The 18,655-nt window shown below is 35.5% G+C and overlaps 2 protein-coding genes across 6 annotated transcripts; both read right to left on the reverse strand.

Moving 5' to 3' along the window:
• Positions 1–344: 344 nt before the first annotated feature.
• LOC135834295 (speckle-type POZ protein-like) lies at positions 345–17,056 on the reverse strand. Of its 2 annotated transcripts, none has more exons than XM_065348143.1 (2): positions 16,904–17,055; positions 345–1,709 (listed from the first exon to the last, which is right to left on the reverse strand). In XM_065348143.1, exon 2 carries the CDS (start codon positions 1,668–1,670, stop codon positions 525–527), a length of 1,146 nt encoding a protein of 381 aa, XP_065204215.1. In that variant the 5' UTR covers positions 1,671–1,709; positions 16,904–17,055; the 3' UTR covers positions 345–524. The 2 variants fall into 2 exon arrangements, with proteins under 2 accessions (XP_065204215.1, XP_065204216.1); XM_065348144.1 differs by lacking the exon at positions 345–1,709 and adding an exon at positions 7,187–8,477 and having other exon boundaries at positions 16,904–17,056.
• Positions 10,267–17,023, reverse strand: LOC135834294 (speckle-type POZ protein-like). 4 transcript variants are annotated; one of them, XM_065348141.1, is made up of 4 exons: positions 13,903–15,233; positions 13,530–13,804; positions 12,214–13,378; positions 10,267–11,017 (listed from the first exon to the last, which is right to left on the reverse strand). In XM_065348141.1, the coding sequence occupies exons 3-4, from the start codon at positions 13,374–13,376 to the stop codon at positions 10,993–10,995; spliced, it is 1,188 nt and encodes a 395-aa protein (XP_065204213.1). In that variant the 5' UTR covers positions 13,377–13,378; positions 13,530–13,804; positions 13,903–15,233; the 3' UTR covers positions 10,267–10,992. The 4 variants fall into 4 exon arrangements, with proteins under 4 accessions (XP_065204213.1, XP_065204212.1, XP_065204214.1 ...); XM_065348140.1 differs by having other exon boundaries at positions 13,519–13,804; XM_065348142.1 differs by having other exon boundaries at positions 13,519–13,825.
• Positions 17,057–18,655: the final 1,599 nt, after the last annotated feature.

An 18,655-nucleotide genomic window follows, 5' to 3' on the forward strand; every position in this document is an offset into this window, starting at 1 on the left:
GTTTTTGAAAGTGGCAACACTGATTTTGACATCATTGCTCGATTACCCTCTCAATGTACTTACTACAATTTGAAATAAAAAGTTCAGAATTCATAACAACCGGAACAATTTGCAACTGAAATTTTCCATTTTGGGCAATTTTGGAGAACTTTGAAGCCCCACAGCTCGGCCAAAAAAAAATCGAAAAAATGTCCGGTTTGCGTCATTCGTAATCGTTTGATGACCTCTACACGTGATCTGATTTTGAAAAAAAATCGAAGATCTCTCGTGCAAAAATCCGTCAATTTGGCATGGAATAACCTAATGTTTGTAAAAATTGTTTGCGAATAAAAAAAAAACAAAAAAAAACTCCCAATTTTTTAATATTATTATTCCACACCTACATCAATGACTATAACTAAGAATTTACTTAATTGAATGAATTAAACAACACAAGGTATAAGTTACAAAAAGTACCCTAGCCTATTACAGAACGATTCAAGTAGGTACGAGTACCTAGGTAGGTTTCTAGGTGTCTATCAATTTCATTTTTTTGTTGGACGGACATAGTGTTGAACATCTGAGGTCAATTGAACCTCTGATGATCCAATAGGACACTTAATATCACATACTCCATTCACAATCTCAAATAGATTAGGACGTGTCAAAATCGCATTTTTCCATGACTGGGTTGCCATAAGGTTGATAGGACTTATTTTGATATAAAATGCAACTTGCTTTAGCAATCGTTTTGCCCTATGAAGATCAGCAAATAATAACAAATCGATCGCATTTCCTGGCGATAATTCCTTCAATATAATTTCTTCACAGAGCACCTGTAGACCTTCAACTTGATATTTGTCAGCAACTACGAATAACTCTGTCACCAGTTTGCAATTTGGAGTTTTGTCAGTATACATGTACTGTAAAAATGCGTCGAATACTTCAGAACGGATGTCCGAGATGTTAACTTCGTTAGATCTATTTTCTTGCATATCGTGTATGAACATGGCCTCAAAAACGGGGCTACGCGATGCTAAAATACTTTTGTGAGCACCGAAATTCTTGCCATCTACTACAAATGTTACATCTACAAAAGTTTGATTATGCAACATACGTTCTAATCCTTTTAGTGCATTGTCAGAAATTGTCACGTTCACTTCAGGCCTCCGCCGTAAATAATCATCGTTGCCTTCCATTTTAGCAAACTTCAATTCACAGAAAACTGTTAGTTTGTCTTCAATGAGAAATTTGTTGTTCGGATCAGGATCGAATAATGCCTTCTTTGAAACAAAATTCGGATATCCGTGTCGATCATTGCCCACTGTGAATTTCGCTCGGGTTTGTTGACGACCAAGTGCTTCATTTCCTTCTACATCTCGTAAACACATCGTCATGTTGACGAATACTTCATTGTTATTGTCATTCACCCCCCTGTCAAGATTCAAAAATAATCCGAAATACTCTTCAGCTTCAACAATGGTCAAGTACCATTCATATTCGGGATCTGTATTGCTGAAGAAGCTTGATGACTTGAGCAATTTGTTAACTTCACAGTGATATTCTTTAAAATCTTTGATTGTCCACAAGAATGAGGTTTTTCGCCATATGCCGGAAGTGATACAAAACCAATCGGGAATTGAAGTTTTTGATTTGGTAGGTAATACAACGGAGGGGTTTGACTGGCTCATCTTTGTAGCAGAATAGGTGTGATGATTCTTGTCGAATTTCTGTAAAACAAAACAAAACAAACAAAAAAAACATTGTATTTTAGATTTTCATTGTTTAAATTTTTCGATTTTTTGTGAATTTTTGAAAATCGAATTTAAGCCAAAGGTGAGGCGAAAATATCAAAATTTTACCAAATTGACCTAGAAAGCTGAAATTTCACATTATTTGTTCAGATTGGTCTCTAAAACAATCCATCAAAAGTAGCACCACGCAACTTGGCGGCTACCCCCGCAAGAGGTCATTAACCTTTGCCGATTCAGGTTTTTCGGCTGTATCGCCGAAATGAAGGGTCCGAGAGGAAAAATGTTTGAACAAAAATTGTTCTACGCGAAATTTCCTATCAGCATGGCCAGTTCAGCTTTTCTCAAAAAATGGCGATTTCACTCTTATTAAGAAGGGGGGGGGGGGTTAAGTTGTCAATTTTATGAAAATTGTTTTAAAAAATGAAAATCGACAATTTAAAACATGAACTCGATTCACACTAGACTCGAAAATATTTTGACCAAAGTTGCACACCGCAACTTGTCTGCAACCCCCGCAAGAGGTCATTAACCTTTGTCAATCTACGTTATTCGGCTATATCGCCGAAATGAAGGGTGGTCGGAGGGAAAATAGATTGAACTAAAATTATTCTACGTCAAGAAAATCAAATTTAGGCCAAAAATGAGAAAAAAAATCAAAATTTTACCAAATTGAGATATGAAGCTGAAATTTGGATATAAGTACTCTATTTTCGACCTGCCAAATCGATTGGAAACCGATTTCAACCCGTTTTGAGCAGTTCTGGAGCCTCCAGCACATTTTTGAAACTTGCAATTTCTACACAATTTCATCAAGTGTAGTTGAAAAGCCGAAAGTTGATTCGGATAGATTTTGTGGTATTTTTTGAAAAACAGAAGTTTCTAAAAATCTGCTGGAGGTTCCAAAACGGATGAAACTGCCTGCGATTCACCTCAGAGTAAAATTTTATGGAAATTTTGAGCATTGAAAAATCTGCTAGAGGCTCTGGTAATTTCCAAAAAGTCGCTGGAGGCTCCAAAACGACTTGAAATCTACGAGTAATTAGTTTACAGAATGAATTTTAGCTTTCCAACTGCTTTTGATGAAATTTTTGTGCGAATTTCAAGTTTCAAAAATCTGCTGGAGGCTCCAGAACTGCTTAAAATGGTTTGAAATAGTTTCTAATCGATTTGACTGGTCTAAAATAGGATATATTCCAAATTTCATCCTTCTAAATCAATTTGGTAAACTTTTGATTTTTTTTCTCATGTTTGGACTGAATTTGATTTTCAGAAATTCACCAAAAATAGAAAAATACACTTTGGCACTTAAAATGTCGACTGCTGATGAATTTTTGCATGCTCTTTCGATCTAGCTTTGTCTTTTTTTTAAAATTTCGTTCGAGATTTATGTTGGAAAGCAAAATCTGCGATTTCGGCGGACTTATTAATTAAAATAGCCGCCATTTTGTTAGTAAAGTCACATCACAGTTTCTGAAATGAATTCTGAGAAGTAGAGTGAGGGTGAAGGTTGTGATACAGATGACATGGAGTCCATTTTTTCGCTCATATCAATTATATAATATGTACAATACACATCTATACTTTGAATTGAAAATTCGCGAACCCCCCCCCCCTCACCCTGAAGACTGAAATTGCAATTTCGCGAACAACTGCATTGAATTGGAATGTCACAAAATCTCTCCCGAATCAACTTTCAGCTTTCCAACTCCATTTGACGAAATTTTGTACCTAGAAATTGCAAACTATGGCACTTGCACTTCCTGATAACGATGGTCGTGTCGTTACATATGTAGTATGGGGCGAAAAATCGCTACTGCAAACTTGCCAAAAATTCCGGCTTTTGCCAGAATTATCAAAAAAAGTCTAATTTTTGCCAAAACTATAAAAAAATCCTAAAAGCACTTTTCTTAGTCATAATTATCGAAAAATACATTTTGATTTTTTTCTGACGTTATCAAAAAAGTCGTAATATTTTTTGTAAAAATGAACAAATAAAACCCTGTTGTAGGCCAAAATTTTATAAATTCCTATTTTTTGCCAGAGTTATCAAAAAATCTCAACTTTTTGTAAAAAGTGCCAAAACAGCACCTGTTTTTTTGGCAAAATGTTGAAAAAATCTTATCGCCAAAATAATTGTCCACTGAAAGAAATGATTTTCAAAACGCATTATTCAGTCCCAAAATTGATGCAATGGTTACTGCACAGTACAGTAATTTTCAAGTTACCTAATTTTGATGTAATGATTACATAGTTTAAATCAGAGAATGCATCATACAATGGAATGAGTACATCGCCAGGATGGATTTATTGCATCACTTTTAAAAATTCATTTTGATGTTCTCATTAAATTTCTTTGGGGACTCAGTCCTGCAGACATGGTATTCAAAACATAATTGGGTGGGTAATAATTACATCGTATAGTAAGCAATGATTACATTCCTTAAACATGACTGAGAACCATGTAGTGATTTACTGAATACAGTAAACGATGTACTGAGTACATCGCCATACTGCAATGAAATCATTTTTTTCAAACAGTGAAAAACCTATAAATACTTCGAGGGCCTGAATAAAATATTCTACTCGTGGCCATGTCGTTAAGTGTAGGTAGTTAGGAACGAGAGGTCGCAGGTTCGAATCCCAGTCAGGTAGGAAAATTTTCTTAGGGAAAATAGGTCTACAAAAATTCGTTGCAGTGAGAATTGTTTGGATGTGCGGAGAAACGTGAAATTGATATCACCTATCCCCACTTTTTAAATATTGTTGAATAAAAACGATGGAATGGTTACTGCACTTCTGTGTAATAGTTACTTCTCTAAATATGTACTGATTAATGCGTTTCATTCCTATACCAAAATTACCCCGTTTTAATGCACTGAATGCATCGTTTCAATGTAACTATTACTGTTTATTTCTTTCAGTGTCGAAAAAGTCTCATCTTCACCAAAATTGTACGGAAGTTTCTTTTTTAAGAAAATGTATAAAAAATCTAAACTTCTGTCAAAATTAATTTTTTTTGTATGTTAGTTATCAAAAAACCAGATTTTTGCTGAAATAAATAAAATTATTTAGTTGTAAAAAAAACTTCTGCTTTTAGGAAACATTTTCAAAACTCCTGCTTTTTGTCAAAGTTGTTTTCAAGTTCTACTTTTTTGACAAAATATTGTAGGCAAAGGACTTTTATTGACAAATTATTCAAAAAATTCTGATTTATGCCGAAATGGTCAGTAAAAATTTTGTTATCAGCAGAAATAGTCTGCATGTACAGCTTTTGAAAAAATTGTCAAAAAGAAAAAGTCCTAACGTTTGTCTGAATTTGTCTAAAAAGTGCTGCTTTTTCCATTTTTAAAATCAATCTTCGTAATTTTATATTTTTTCTCCTCGATTTTCTTTTGTATTCATTTGTTCTAGTTCTCTTAATGATACCTATTTATCACATCTATAGGTAAAATACACTATGTAGTATGTAATACCTACTTTTTTCAAATTATTTAGTATGGGTAAAGGATCTTCAAAAATGCTAAAAAATTGTTTTTTCTCTCTCTCATTGTCAAGCCAAATTCGGATTAAGGTAGTCAATTTTTTGTGGTTTGTAATTTCCATTGAGAAATAAAAATTGTATAATTCATCACTCGATTATTTTTGGAATCACTTTTTTTTCATTCACTTTCACGAGACGTGAACTTGATTTTTCTATAATCCTGTAAATTACCTCTTGATTTTGGGACAATAATCTGATTTTGAACCAATCCATGATCTAAAACGAATTTTCGATGACTTGTATGATACCTCTTGGATTGGAAAAAGGTTTTGTTAATATTTTTGAAAATTGAAATTGAAATTGAAATTTGTATTTTCTGAAATTACTGATTTTGAGTTAGATTTCTGAACAATTTTTGGATAATTTGCTCATTCTTGGTAACTATTTGTAAGTTTGGCTTGCGATATTTTCATTTTGAAGGATTTTGTTTCACCAGGCATTGTGGAAATGTGCTTAAATTGAAAAGAATGTGAGAATTGTAACCGAATTGCTTCGACCTCAATAATTTTAAATTTTAAATTTTTTTGGTAAGTTATTCTTTTATTCATAGAGCTCATGATTACAATCCTTGCTAACTACGGTTGTCCGGAATAGCTTCGACCATATGAAAAAACCCACAATGAAGGATAATCCTATTAGCCCACAGTCGATAGTAGGGAAGTATTTTGCCGACATCGAATACCAAAATGTGGCTAGTAGGATTGTAGATAGGGCCCTGGAACAGCTCCTCGACAACGCGGAGTTAGGTCATCCCTATACCCTATTATTCTACCAACATCTTTACCCACCCCCAATGCAGTACCTAGTACTTAGGGCCTGTAAGGAATGATTTTATAGACCAGCTGGGCCAGTGGCGGTGGCTGCCCTACTCCCATATAGAGAGTACCTGGCCGCTGCCCCAAGTTCACCCAAACACGTTAAAATACTACTAGACGAGAAAGAGAAGGAATTGAATGAGAAGCTCCAGAGGGGAAGCTGGGGGGGGGAGTTGGTAACAACTTGCAGCGGTGTCTTCACTCTGGAGGAGATAGAAGAAGATTTACTCCACTGTTTCCCCGAATATGCACTGGCACACTGTGTCAGTGCAGACTTCGAGATGTCTCAGGGTGTCGCTAAGCAGATTACTTGTAAATTTGGAGAAAGAGATGCCTTGAGGAAAAGGGGGGCAACGGTGTGGGATATAGAATATATCAATAAACAGGGCAAACTAAATGGCAAAAAAACAGAACTTCATCCTATATATGGTAACCAAAGACCGGTACCAGGATAAACCCTCCAAGAAAAATTTCCTTATAACACTAAAAAATCTAGTTGTCAAATGTAATGAGTTAGAGATCAAAAAGCTGGCTATACCCAGGTTGGGCTGCGGATGAGACCAACTGGGCGATCATCGAATTCTTCAAGAATACCTCAATAACAGTCTGAGTCTGTAGCCAATTGAGAAGATAGTGTAGCCAGTGCCAGATAGAGACCTGAATCCCGATTTTGACTATAGTTTAAGTTGTAAATAAATTTTTTCATTATCCTTAGTTTGTAAAAGGTGGTCGGTGCCGAAGAATTATAAATATACACCTTCCACCTCATATATAAATGTGTAAAAAATTCTGAAAAAAATCATGTTGCAAGGTCCACTGTTCCCCTACACATTCCACGTGGTATCAGAATTTTCTCCTCACTACTCATGGATACAGAATTTTTCTTGCAAAAAACGCGTTTTTTGGCTATACTGACCAAGGGGGCGGGTTGGGGGGGGGCGGAAATTCCGCTCGAAAATTTTTATTGGAGGTATCCAACAACAATCCATCACGATTTTCCAAATCTGGGAACAGGGCCATTTCACCTATCTTACCTGGGAATACCCTTTTCTGTTTTGTTTCAAATTTACTTACTTAATTGAATGAATTGAACAATACAAGTTGAGCAAATTGTAATTCGAAATGTTACAAAAAGTACCCTAGCCTATTACAGAATGATTCAACTCGGTACGAGTACCTAGATAGGTTTCGAGGTGTCTATCAATTTCATCTTTCCGTTGGACGGACATAAGGTTGAATATCAGATGTCACTTGAACATCACTGATGATTCAATAGGGCGCTTGATATCACATACTCCATGCACAATCTCAAATAAATGAGGACGTGTAAAAAGCGCATTTTTCCACGATTGGGTTGCCATAACATTGATAGGACTTGTTTTTATATAAAATGCAACTTTCGTTAGCAATCCTTCCGCTTTATGAAGATCTGCAAATAATAACAAATCGATCGCGTTCACTGCCGATAATTCCGTCAATATAATTTCTTCACAGACTACCCGTAGACTTTCGACTTGATATTTGTCAGCAACTACGAATAAGTCTGTCACCAGTTTGGAATTTGGAGTTTTGTCAGTATACATGAAGAGTAAAAATTCTTCAAATACTTCAGAACGGATGTCCGAGATGTTAACTTGGTTCAATCTATTTTCTTGCATATCGTGTTTGAACATGGCCTCAAAAACGGGGCTACGCGATGCTAAAATATTTTTGTGAGCGCCAAAGTTCTTGCCATCCACCACAAAAGTTACATCTACGAAAATTTGATTATGCAACAAACGTTCTAATCCTTTTAGTGCATTGTCAGACACTGTCACTTTCACTTCAGGCGCCCGCAGTGTAAAATAATTGTTGTTTTTCATGTTAGCAAACTTCAATTGACAGGAAACTGTTAATTTGTCTTGAAATAGTAATTTATTGTTCGTATCTGGATCGAATAATGCCTTCTTTGAAACAAAATTCGGAAATCCGTGTCGATCATTGTCTACAGTGAATTCCGCTTGGGTTTGACGAACAAGTGCTTCATTTCCTTCAGCATCTCGTATACACATTGTCATGTTGACGAATATTTCAACGTTATGGATAATCTCCTTCCTGTGAAGATTCAAAAATAATCCAAAATAATCTTCAGCTTCAACCATAGTCAAGTACCACTTATATTCGGGATCGCTGAAGAATTTTGACGACCTGAGCGATTTGGTAAGTTTCCAGTGATATTCTCGAAAACCTTTAATTGTCCAAAATTGTGACGTCGTTCGCCATGCTTCCGTAGTGATACAAAACCAATCGGGAATTGATGTTTTTGTTTTGGTAGGTAACACAATGGAGGCGTCTGACTGGCTCATCTCTGTTGCAGAGTAGGTGTAGGTGATGATACTTCTCGAATTTCTGTTAAACAAAACCAAAAAAAAAGGCATATTTCAGATTGAATTCTTTAAATTTTTTGATTTTTGGTGGATTTTTGAAAATTAAATTTAAGTCCAAAATGATGGGAAAAGATCAAAATTTTACTAAATTGACCCAGAATGTTGAAATTTGGCATTTAATACCTAATGATAATTTTTTCATCATCATTATATTTGTTTAATTGTTTCAGTACACTAATGTACATACAGAAACACTAAAAATAGCATTAAAATTAGTAAAAATTACAGTGGTTGCCAATCTACGAAATTCTGTTCCATTTTGTATTATTTTTGAACAATTTTTCGTGATGTCCAATGAAGCAGAGGGGTTTCAATAATTTCTCATGCCAATGGCGAATCGATCCTCATTTTCTTGCAAAAATTCAAATCCAACTTTTCATTCGATCCTGTTGAAGAATTTTTTAAAAATTCATTCGTTGAATTACGAGTACGTTGGTCCTCAATTCCTCATAGGTGCTTTCAAAGATCAATGGATGATACAGATTTCCTTGAAAATTTTTGGCCCCTCCTCCTCCTCTTCTCGAACTCGAAGGATTTAAATAAGTACCTATAATTTTATTTATAATCGATGAGATGAGTAAAATTTTGTATCGTGAGTATGTTGAAAAAAATCAATAAGTAGTATGGCAAGCGATTGTTATGAGCAAAAAAAAATATTTTTGTTTTTTCGCTATCTTTATCGACTTTAAGCTGATGAAATAATGAGAAAACCTCACTCAGCGAATAAGTTGGTTTTTTTTTCAGCTGTTGCGTGGTTACAGTTTGCGAACGAAGATGGGAAAAAAAGGCGAAATTGAAAGACGTGAGATGAAAACTTTAAACGGCAGGAAATGACCCATAATTTAATATTGCCAAAGTGGTCGTTAAAATACAGAAAAAAAATTACTCTTCGATATATTTTTAAAGTTTTCATGAAGCGGTTAAAATTATAAATCCTCCTCTGCGTTTCCGTTTATCATCACCCACATTAATTCCAATTTAGAGTAGGTAGGTACCCAATATTTCAAGAGAGGGCCAACGTGCGTCATAACACCATTAATTTTCAAACCGTAAGACTTTTCGAATTTTTTTATTTTTACAAGGGAGCCTTTTGAACTGGCACTCTTCGATTTGAACGAAAAAGCCAAGCTAGATCGAAAGAGAATGTCTTAAAACAAGTTCTGTAGTTCATTTTTTGATTTTTGGCGAATTTTTTAAAAATTTAAAAAATTCAAGAAAGTTTTTCAAGAGCGATCAAAATTTTTCAAAAATGAAATAGGTAGGTATCATTTTTTTCAGTACTACCTAAAGTGAACCAATGCGAATAATTCCAACTTTCACTTATCAACATCAACAACTACTAGTTTTAGGCACTTTTGGAGGCCTCCATTGATTTTTCAGTTTTTTCCATAGAGCTAGAATCACCCTGAAGGGCCTGAAAAAGCTAAAAATGAACATTAGAGCCGATTAACATTTATCGGTGCTCATTGGGCGTCCTCTCGACTGCTTCAAATGTTTACCGCGAAATTCCTGCACTAATTGCTGTTCAAAAGAAAATTTTCGATCAAAAATTTGTAAATTCCAAAAAAAATAGTGAAAGAAATCAAGTCTCGCAATTTGACCAATTTTGGAGCTTCCAGCGAGTTTTCGAATGTTTTCAGTGATTTTAAATCGTATGAAAAGAGACTAAAAAGAAACTTCTAAAATTTGTCATGTTTGAAAAATTTTTTCCTAAAAAAAAAACAAGCAAAAAACAAAAAGAAAACTCTCGATTTTCTTATATAATATTTATTATTATTCCGTACATCAAGGGCTATTAACAGATACCTAATTGAAAAAACAGATTTTTTGCATACAGCAATTGGAACGGGACCATCCGCATTTGAAATTCTCAAACTCCTTTGATTTTTTTTTTCGTTTCGAATTTACCTAATTGAATGAACTGAACAATACGAGTTGAGCTAATTGTAATTCAAAATGTTACAAAATAAGAACACTTATAGGTAGATATGTGCATTACAAAAAGTAACCTAGCCTATTGAAGAATGATTCATTCGCCTTTTCCGTTTTCGTTGATAATTTCTTCACAGAGTACCCGTAGACCTTCAACTTGATATTTGTCAGCAAGTACGAGTAGCTCAGTCACCATTTTATAATTTGGACTTTTGTCAGTATACATGAAGAGTAAAAATTCTTCAAATACTTCAGGACGGATGTCTGAGATGCTAACTTCGTTCGATCTATTTTCTTGTATATCGTGTTTGAACATTGCCTGAAAAACTGGGCTACGGGCTGCTAAAATAGCTTTGTGAGCACCGAAATTCTTGCCATCCACCACAAAAGTTACATCTACGAAAGTTTGATCACGCAACAAACGTTCTAATCCTTTTGGTAGATCGTCTGAAAGCGCCACTTTCACTCCATCCTGCAGTTGTGGTACATTCGTGTACTTATTCATTGGAACAAACTCGAGTTCACAGAAAACTGTTAATGTGTCATCAATGAGTAATTTGTTGTTCGGATCTGGAAAGTAATTTTTATATCATTAAAGGTGAAAATTACTCATGTCAAGGTAATTTTTACTAATGATGTTATCATATGTACATAGTTTCATAACTCAATTTTTAAAAACTAAAATGATGGGGTAAGAGAGGGTTCAATCTTATTTTTTTGCACCATCATCATGTACCCACTCCGAAGCATATACCTAGCTAATATTTCCAACGAAAAATCCATCACCTACCTACCTCAGGAAGATTTGAACCTAGGTCCCTACAATATTCCTATTCCTACCTAAATGCCCAAACCACTCGGCCATGAGTTCACATGGAGGGTTAGGGCATTAAAAGAATACATGTATTGTTTGGTAAACACTCCACCAAACCACTCCCACTTGAAATACACAGCTGTCAGACTGGGGGTATAGCAAGGTACATGAAACACAGCTGGCGGTGTTGGATTAGGACAGGGGTATAGCAGGGTACAATGAGCGGCAGATGTTATACAAGTCCCCTTTACCCTTTTTTAGGATTTAATGCATTAAAATAATGAACTAAAATTGCAATTACTCAGCAATTACCTATCCAAATTGATGTGTTAAGGAGGTTATCACTTTTAGTGCTTTGCATAATGACGAAATAAAGATCACTTTTACTATAAAAACACTATATTTATTACGAGAACTGCGACGGCCGTTTCGGTACGACACGTACCATCTTCAAGGCATGAGAACAGACTGATAAATTATTACATAATATTCGTTGAGAGCTTAAAAGTTACGCGTAGTGCTTAGGATTTAGGGAGGGGGGTAGGTACATTCGTTTGTGTAGGTGGAAAGCTGTGCAGTAGGTTACGTTGGATGCTGGTTGGAGCTTTTACTACTTCGTTGAGAACATTGTAATTGTTTTTGATATGTTTGAATACTTCAAAATCCTCAAGCGCATCCAGCCGTTTACCTTTATTTTCCACATGGAGGATTTTGAAGTTAAAGTTGGAGGAGTGGTTTTCGGAGAGTAGGTGGTCAGCAAATGTAACTCCTTTGATTTTGTTTTTAATTTACCTAATTCAATACACTGGACAATACGGGTTGAGCAAATTATAATTCGAAATGTTATAAAATAAGAACACTTATGTAGGTACCTACATTACAAAAAGTAGGCTAACCTAACCTATTACAGAATGATTCAAGTATAGTAGGTTTTTAATCTTTCAATTTTCACCTTTTCCGTTTTCGTTGGATGGATGTGTCACTTGAGGATGGAACTTGAAGCTCTGATGATACAATAGGACGCGGGACTTCACATACTCCATTCACAAGATCAAAAAAATGAGGACGTGTCAAAATGGCATTTTTCCACGATTGGGTTGACATAATATGGGTAGGTTTTATTTTTATATAAAATGCAACTTGCTTTAGCAATCCTTCTGCTTTATGAAGATCAGCAAAAAATAACAAATCGATCGCGTTCTCTACCGATAATTCCTTCAATATAATTTCTTGGCAGAGTACCCTTAGACCTTCGACTTGATATTTGTCAGCAACTAAGAATAACTCTGTCACCAGTTTGCAATTTGGAGTTTTGTCAGTGTACATGAACTGTAAAAATTCTTCGAATACTTCGGAACGGATGTCTGAGATGTTAACTTGGTTCGATCTATTTTCTTGCATATCGTGTTTGAACATGGCCTCAAAAACGGGGCTACATGCTGCTAAGATACTTTTGTGAGCACCGAAATTCTTGCCATCCACCACAAAAGTTACATCTACCAAAGTTTGATCATGCAACAAACGTTGTAATCTTTTTGGTAGATTGTCAGAAATTGTCACTTTCACTCTTTGCCGCTGTCGTGTGACATTCGCGATCACACCCGCTGGAGCAAACTTTAACTCACATGAAACTGTTAATGTGTCTTCAATGAGTAATTTGTTCTTCATATGTGGACTGAACAAATCCTTCTTTGAAACAAAACACGGATATCCGTGTTCTTTATTGTCTGCTGTGAACATCACTTGGGTTTGACGACCAAGAGCTTCATTCCCTTCAGCATCTAGTAAACACACAGTGATGTTGGCTAATATCTTACTCGTATTGTCATCATCATTGGCAAGATTCAAAAATAATCCAATACAATCTTCAGCATCAGCTTTAGTATTCTGGTTGTCAGTCACAATAGTCAAGTACCATCTATATTCGGGATCTGTAATGCTAACAAAGTTTGACGACTGCAGTAATCCGTTTACTTTACAGTGATATTCTTCAAAGCCTTTGATTGTCCACAATTGGGATGTTGTTCTCCATTGGCCAGCAGTGATACAATGAAAATCCGGAATTGGAGTTTTTGTTGTGGTAGGTAATACAACGAAGGTGCTTGAATGGCTCATTTCTGTAACAGAGTAGATAGGTGCAATAATGTACTCGCATCTCAAATTTCATGTAAAACGAAAAAAAAACACCATGCCACATTTCTTTAGACTTTCATTCTTTAACCACATTATGCATCTCAAGAGGGAGGAATTTCAGTACCCAGGACTCACTATGGGCTGAGGGCTACCAATGAGACCACTTTCCATACAAATTCCTGGAGGGGGAGGGGACACTTCCTGGGTTCCCTAGTTCGGAGTGTGTTCGGAACTCGGCGGTCGGAGCGTTGAAAATGCACTCACACCGAGTGGAGTACGTCACTAATGATAAGAATTTTTGCTAGCGCGTTCGTCATATTTTTCGAACGGCTTACGTGAGCTCAACTTCTGACGATGTGAATGTGTTCATCAGAAACTCTGTCTGTCTGACCACAATATCATGACTGTGCCTACAACATGAAAGAATTATACTAAATAAATGCACTAGGTATCGGTATCGCACTCTGCATCGAAGTGATATGATGAAAAAAATTAATTAGGTACCTACCTAATTACTTTCCTGGAAAATAGGTCGTAGCTTCGATTTCGATGGGTTGATTCACATACACACCATATAAAATGGTAATTTTGACTAAAAATACGAGTGTACTAGGTACGTTAAATCGTCTAATACGTTGAAAAATACAATATGAATGAAAACAACGATGATAACAAAAAACACAACTAACACAAGAGACGCGACTCACGCCACCTAATCTAAAAATAATTTCAACAAAGCGCCTTCTATCCATTCGAATAGTTATTAACTCGTTTCTCTTCATACAGGTGCGCTACAGCAGCCAAACATATTTTTCCCTTTTTTGGGGCGAATTTACATAGTAGGAATTCCAATGACTCAAAAGTCAAATGAATATCATTCTGACGTACTGTGTGCCCCCGGTCCCTCAAAGATATTTCGTAAAAGAATTTCAAGCACAAAAGTGTATTATTTTTTCGATTTTTGGTGAATTTTCGAAAATAAAATTTAGGCCAAAGATTAGGGAAGAAGTCAAAATTTTACCAAAACGACCTAGAAAGCTGAAATTTGGCATATACCCTATTTTCTATCAGTCAAATCGATAGGAAACGATTTCATACCGTTTTGAGCAGTTCTGGAGCCTCCAACAGATTTAACTTGAAATATCCACAAAATTTCACGAATTAATGAAGTCGAATACTGGTGAGTTTAGGTTTTTTTTTAGAGTCACTAGCGAGTTTTGGAAATTACTGGAGTCTCCAGCAGAAATGGATTGAAAATGCCTGCCGGTGCAATAAACCTCGGAATTAATGTTGAAAATGGGGGTGGAAGGGTAATTTTTCACGATTTCAAACAATTGTGAAATCGATGGACAAAAATAAGTTTCAGACTGGAATACATAGATTTTGAAAAAAATAACGGGTTCCTTATCGGCCACGAAGGTGCAAAAAATAGCTAGAAGTTTCAAAACAACTTGAAACCACCTGTAATCGACTTCGTAGTGCATTGAAATTAGTTGGCGGAGTAAATTTTGGCTTTCAACCACATTTTTGATGAAATTTTCACAAAATTTCAAGTTTCAAAAATCAACTGGAGGCTCCAAGAATTTTCATTTTGGAAATTTCAAGTTTCAAAAATCTGCTGGAGGCTCCAGGACTGCTCAAAACGGGTTGAAACCGTTTCTAATCGATTTGGCTGATTGAAAATAGGGTAGGTACCTTACCTATATGGCAAATTTCTGCTTCATAGAGCATGACCAAGAAAGCTGAAATTTGGAATATACCCTATACTATTTTCGACACGTCAAATCGATTGGAAACTGTTTCAAACCGTTTTGAGCAGTCTTGGAGCCTCCAGAAGGTTTTTGAAACTCGAAATTCCCACACAATTTTATCAAATGGAGTTGGAAAGCCGAAATTTACTCTGAAAACTAATTTCAATACGCTACGAAGTCAACTGCAGGTGGATTTTAAGTCGTTTTGGAGCTTCCAGCGACTTTTTAAAAATAACTGGAGCCTCCAGTAGATTTGTGAAACTTGAAATTTCCCAAAATTTTTACGAAATGGAGATAGAAAGCCTAAAATTCATTCTGCAAACTAATTTCAATACACTACGAAGTCAACTGCAGGTGGATTTTAAGTCGTTTTGGAGACTCCAGCGACTTTTTGAAAATTACTGGAGCCTCCGGTAAATTTTTGAAACTTTAAATTTCTTCAAAATGTCATCAAACGGAGATGGAAAGCCGAAATTTACTCTTCACTCCAATTTCAACACCTTGTGAAGACGACTTCTGGTGGGTTCAAGTCATTTTGGAGCCTCCAGTGCCTTTTAAAAAATTACTGGAGTCTCCGCCAGATTTTTGAAACTTGAAATTACCACAACATTTTATCAAATGGACTTAGCAAGCTGAAATTTACTTCACAGACGTCGACTACATGACGATTTCAAATGGTTTTGAAGCTTCCAGCTATACTTTTTAGAAATTTCAGTTTTCCAAAAACCGCCAAAAACGACTTGAAATTCACCAACTGTCGACTTCGTAGCGTATTGAAATTAGTTTGCAGAGTAAATTTCGGCTTTCCAACTCCATTTGGTGAAATTTTGTGGGAATTTCGAGGTTCAAAAATCTTCTGGAGACTCCAGAACAGCTCAAAACGGTTTGAAACCGTTTCCAATCGATTTGGCTGATTGAAAATATAGGATTTATGCCAAATTTCAGCTTTATAGATCAATTTGGTAAAATTTTGATTTTTTACCTCATTTTTGGCTCAAATTTGATTTTCAAAAATTCACCAAAAATCGAAAAATACACTTGAAAGTTTGGCTGGTCATGAATTTTTGCAAGCTCTTTCAATCTAGCTTTGTTCAGTTCAAAACATTTCGTGCGAATGAAAACTTTACGATTTCGAGTAACCTACCAATCAAAATGGCCGCCATTTTGTTAGTAGGACCAAATTTTGGTATGTTAGCATTGTTATATAATAGCATTTAGTTAGCATTAATGGTGGCACTTTACAGCTGTTATCATTCGGGATCCGGGGAAGAGCGGGCAAATAGGAACATCGTAAATTTAGTAACATACATATTGTGAAAAAATTGTGCTCTATGGGGAAAATTGTTTTTAAAAATTTTTCATACACTAAAATACAAAAATAATTTATTTAAAGTGATTTCCAGCTTGTTTTCTCAAATTCATTTGACGAACGACGGATGAGGAATTTCGAGACTCGAGTTGTTCGTACCCCACCCCAAAATAATATAATGCCAATTTCTTGCGTCGATGGCAGTCAAACTGTAAATTTTCTATAAAAATTATTGAAAGTATAGTCCAATTTTAGAAAGGCGCTTTTCTTTTTCCATTTCTAAGATTATGATAAAATCGTGATTACGAGCTTCCTATTCGCCATTTTCTATATGCCCCAAAATTACCTCTCTAGGCTCTCTACGTAAAAGTTGATTATGACGGTCATAAATTGATTTAAAGTAAAAACCAAAAGTTGATTACCTACGTAACGTACAACTACGTACCTACTATGATATGATCAGCATTAAATTTCACATCCAAAAAAACACCACGTCATGCGAATTGTGAGTTGATAATTAACTTAATTAGATTCACAGTCACGTCCACCATCGAAATCTCAGAATGAACTGCACTAGTGCACTGGATGATGATTCACAAAAAAATGAATTTCTATTTTTTATCACATTTTCACTGATTTACAATTTTTACTGGATGGAAGTCAAAGTTACCTACCAACTTTGAGTAGGCTCGGGCGAAAAAACGAAAAATTACAGAATTTACCGTGTAATTACTTATCAAAGATGTTAACTGTAACCATACCATAATTAACCACCAATACCGCCATTGATTGGTCTAGGTCTTCAATTCAGTCAATTCTTCATTTCTTCAACCCTCCACGTGGGCCAGTGGAGGGTGCTTGATTTTTCAAGATGTACCAGTATTCAGGTAGATAATAATACACAACTGAATCATGTATTTTGTTTTGAAAAAAGAATCTGGACATGCGATGTATCGAATAGTATGTTTTCGAGGTGGCTGAATACTAATATGAACTTATTTTCTGGGTCCCACCCCCCCAAAGCCCTTCTGTGCCCTAAAAAGAGGGCAAAAATTGTGTAAAGTCGAGTGATATGTCGAATGGTATAGCAGGTTTTGCGTTTCAACATAGGACTTGCACGAAATTTTTCAAACCTTACAAAGGTAGATCGAAAGATCATGCAAAAATTCATCACCTGCCGAAATTTCAAGTGCTTAAGTGCGTTTTTTGATTTTTGGTGAATTTTTGAAAATCCAATTATTTAAACCAAAATAAAATGAGGAAAAAAATCAAAATTTTACCAAATTGACCAAGAAAGCTGAAATTTGGGATATACCCAATTTTCGACATGCCAAATCGATTGAAAACAGTTTCAACCCGTTTTGAGCAGTTCTGGAACCTTCAGCAGATTTTTGAAACTCGAAATTCCCACAAAACTGCATCAAATTGGAGTTGTAAAGCTGAAATTAAACTAATTTCAATACGCTACGAAGTACTGCAGGTGAATTTCAAGTCGTTTTGGAGCTTCCAGCGACTTTTTGAAAATTCCTGAAGCCTCCAACAGATTTTTGAAACTTGAAATTCCCGCAACATTAATTTATCAAATGGAGTTTGCAAGCAGAAATTTACTTCGTAGACTACATGGTGGTTTCAAATGGTTTTGAAGCTTCCAGCTACTTTTAGGAAATTTCAATTTTCCAAAAAAATGCCATACATCCTTTCAAAAAGTCGCTGGAGGCTCCAAAACGACTTGAAATCCACCAGCAGTCAACTTCGTAGCGTATTGAAATTAGTTTGCAGAATGAATTTCGACCCTCCATCTCAGTTTGATGGAATTTTGTGGGAATTTCGAGTTTCAAAAATCTACTGGAGGCTCCAGTAATTTTCAAAAAAGTCGCTGGAGGCTCTAAAATGACTTGAACCTACCTGAAGTCGTCTTCAGGGGTTGTTAAAATTGGAATGTAGAGTAAATTTCAGCTTTCCATCTCCATTTGATGAAATTTTGTGAAAATTGAAAGTTTCAAAAATCTGTTGGAGGCTTCAAAAATTTTCAAAAAGTCGCTGGAGGCTCCACAACGACTTGAAATTCACCTGTAGTACTTCGTAGCGTATTGAAATTAGTTTTATTTTTTTTCATTTTTTATGTTACTTATTTTAGCTAAAAATTCCCATGTTTGAAAATTTTTTTTCTCGAAAAAAAATACCAAAAAAAACCTTGCAAT

This window comes from Planococcus citri, chromosome 2 (genome assembly GCF_950023065.1).
Source record: "Planococcus citri chromosome 2, ihPlaCitr1.1, whole genome shotgun sequence".
Classification (NCBI taxonomy): domain Eukaryota; kingdom Metazoa; phylum Arthropoda; class Insecta; order Hemiptera; family Pseudococcidae; genus Planococcus; species Planococcus citri.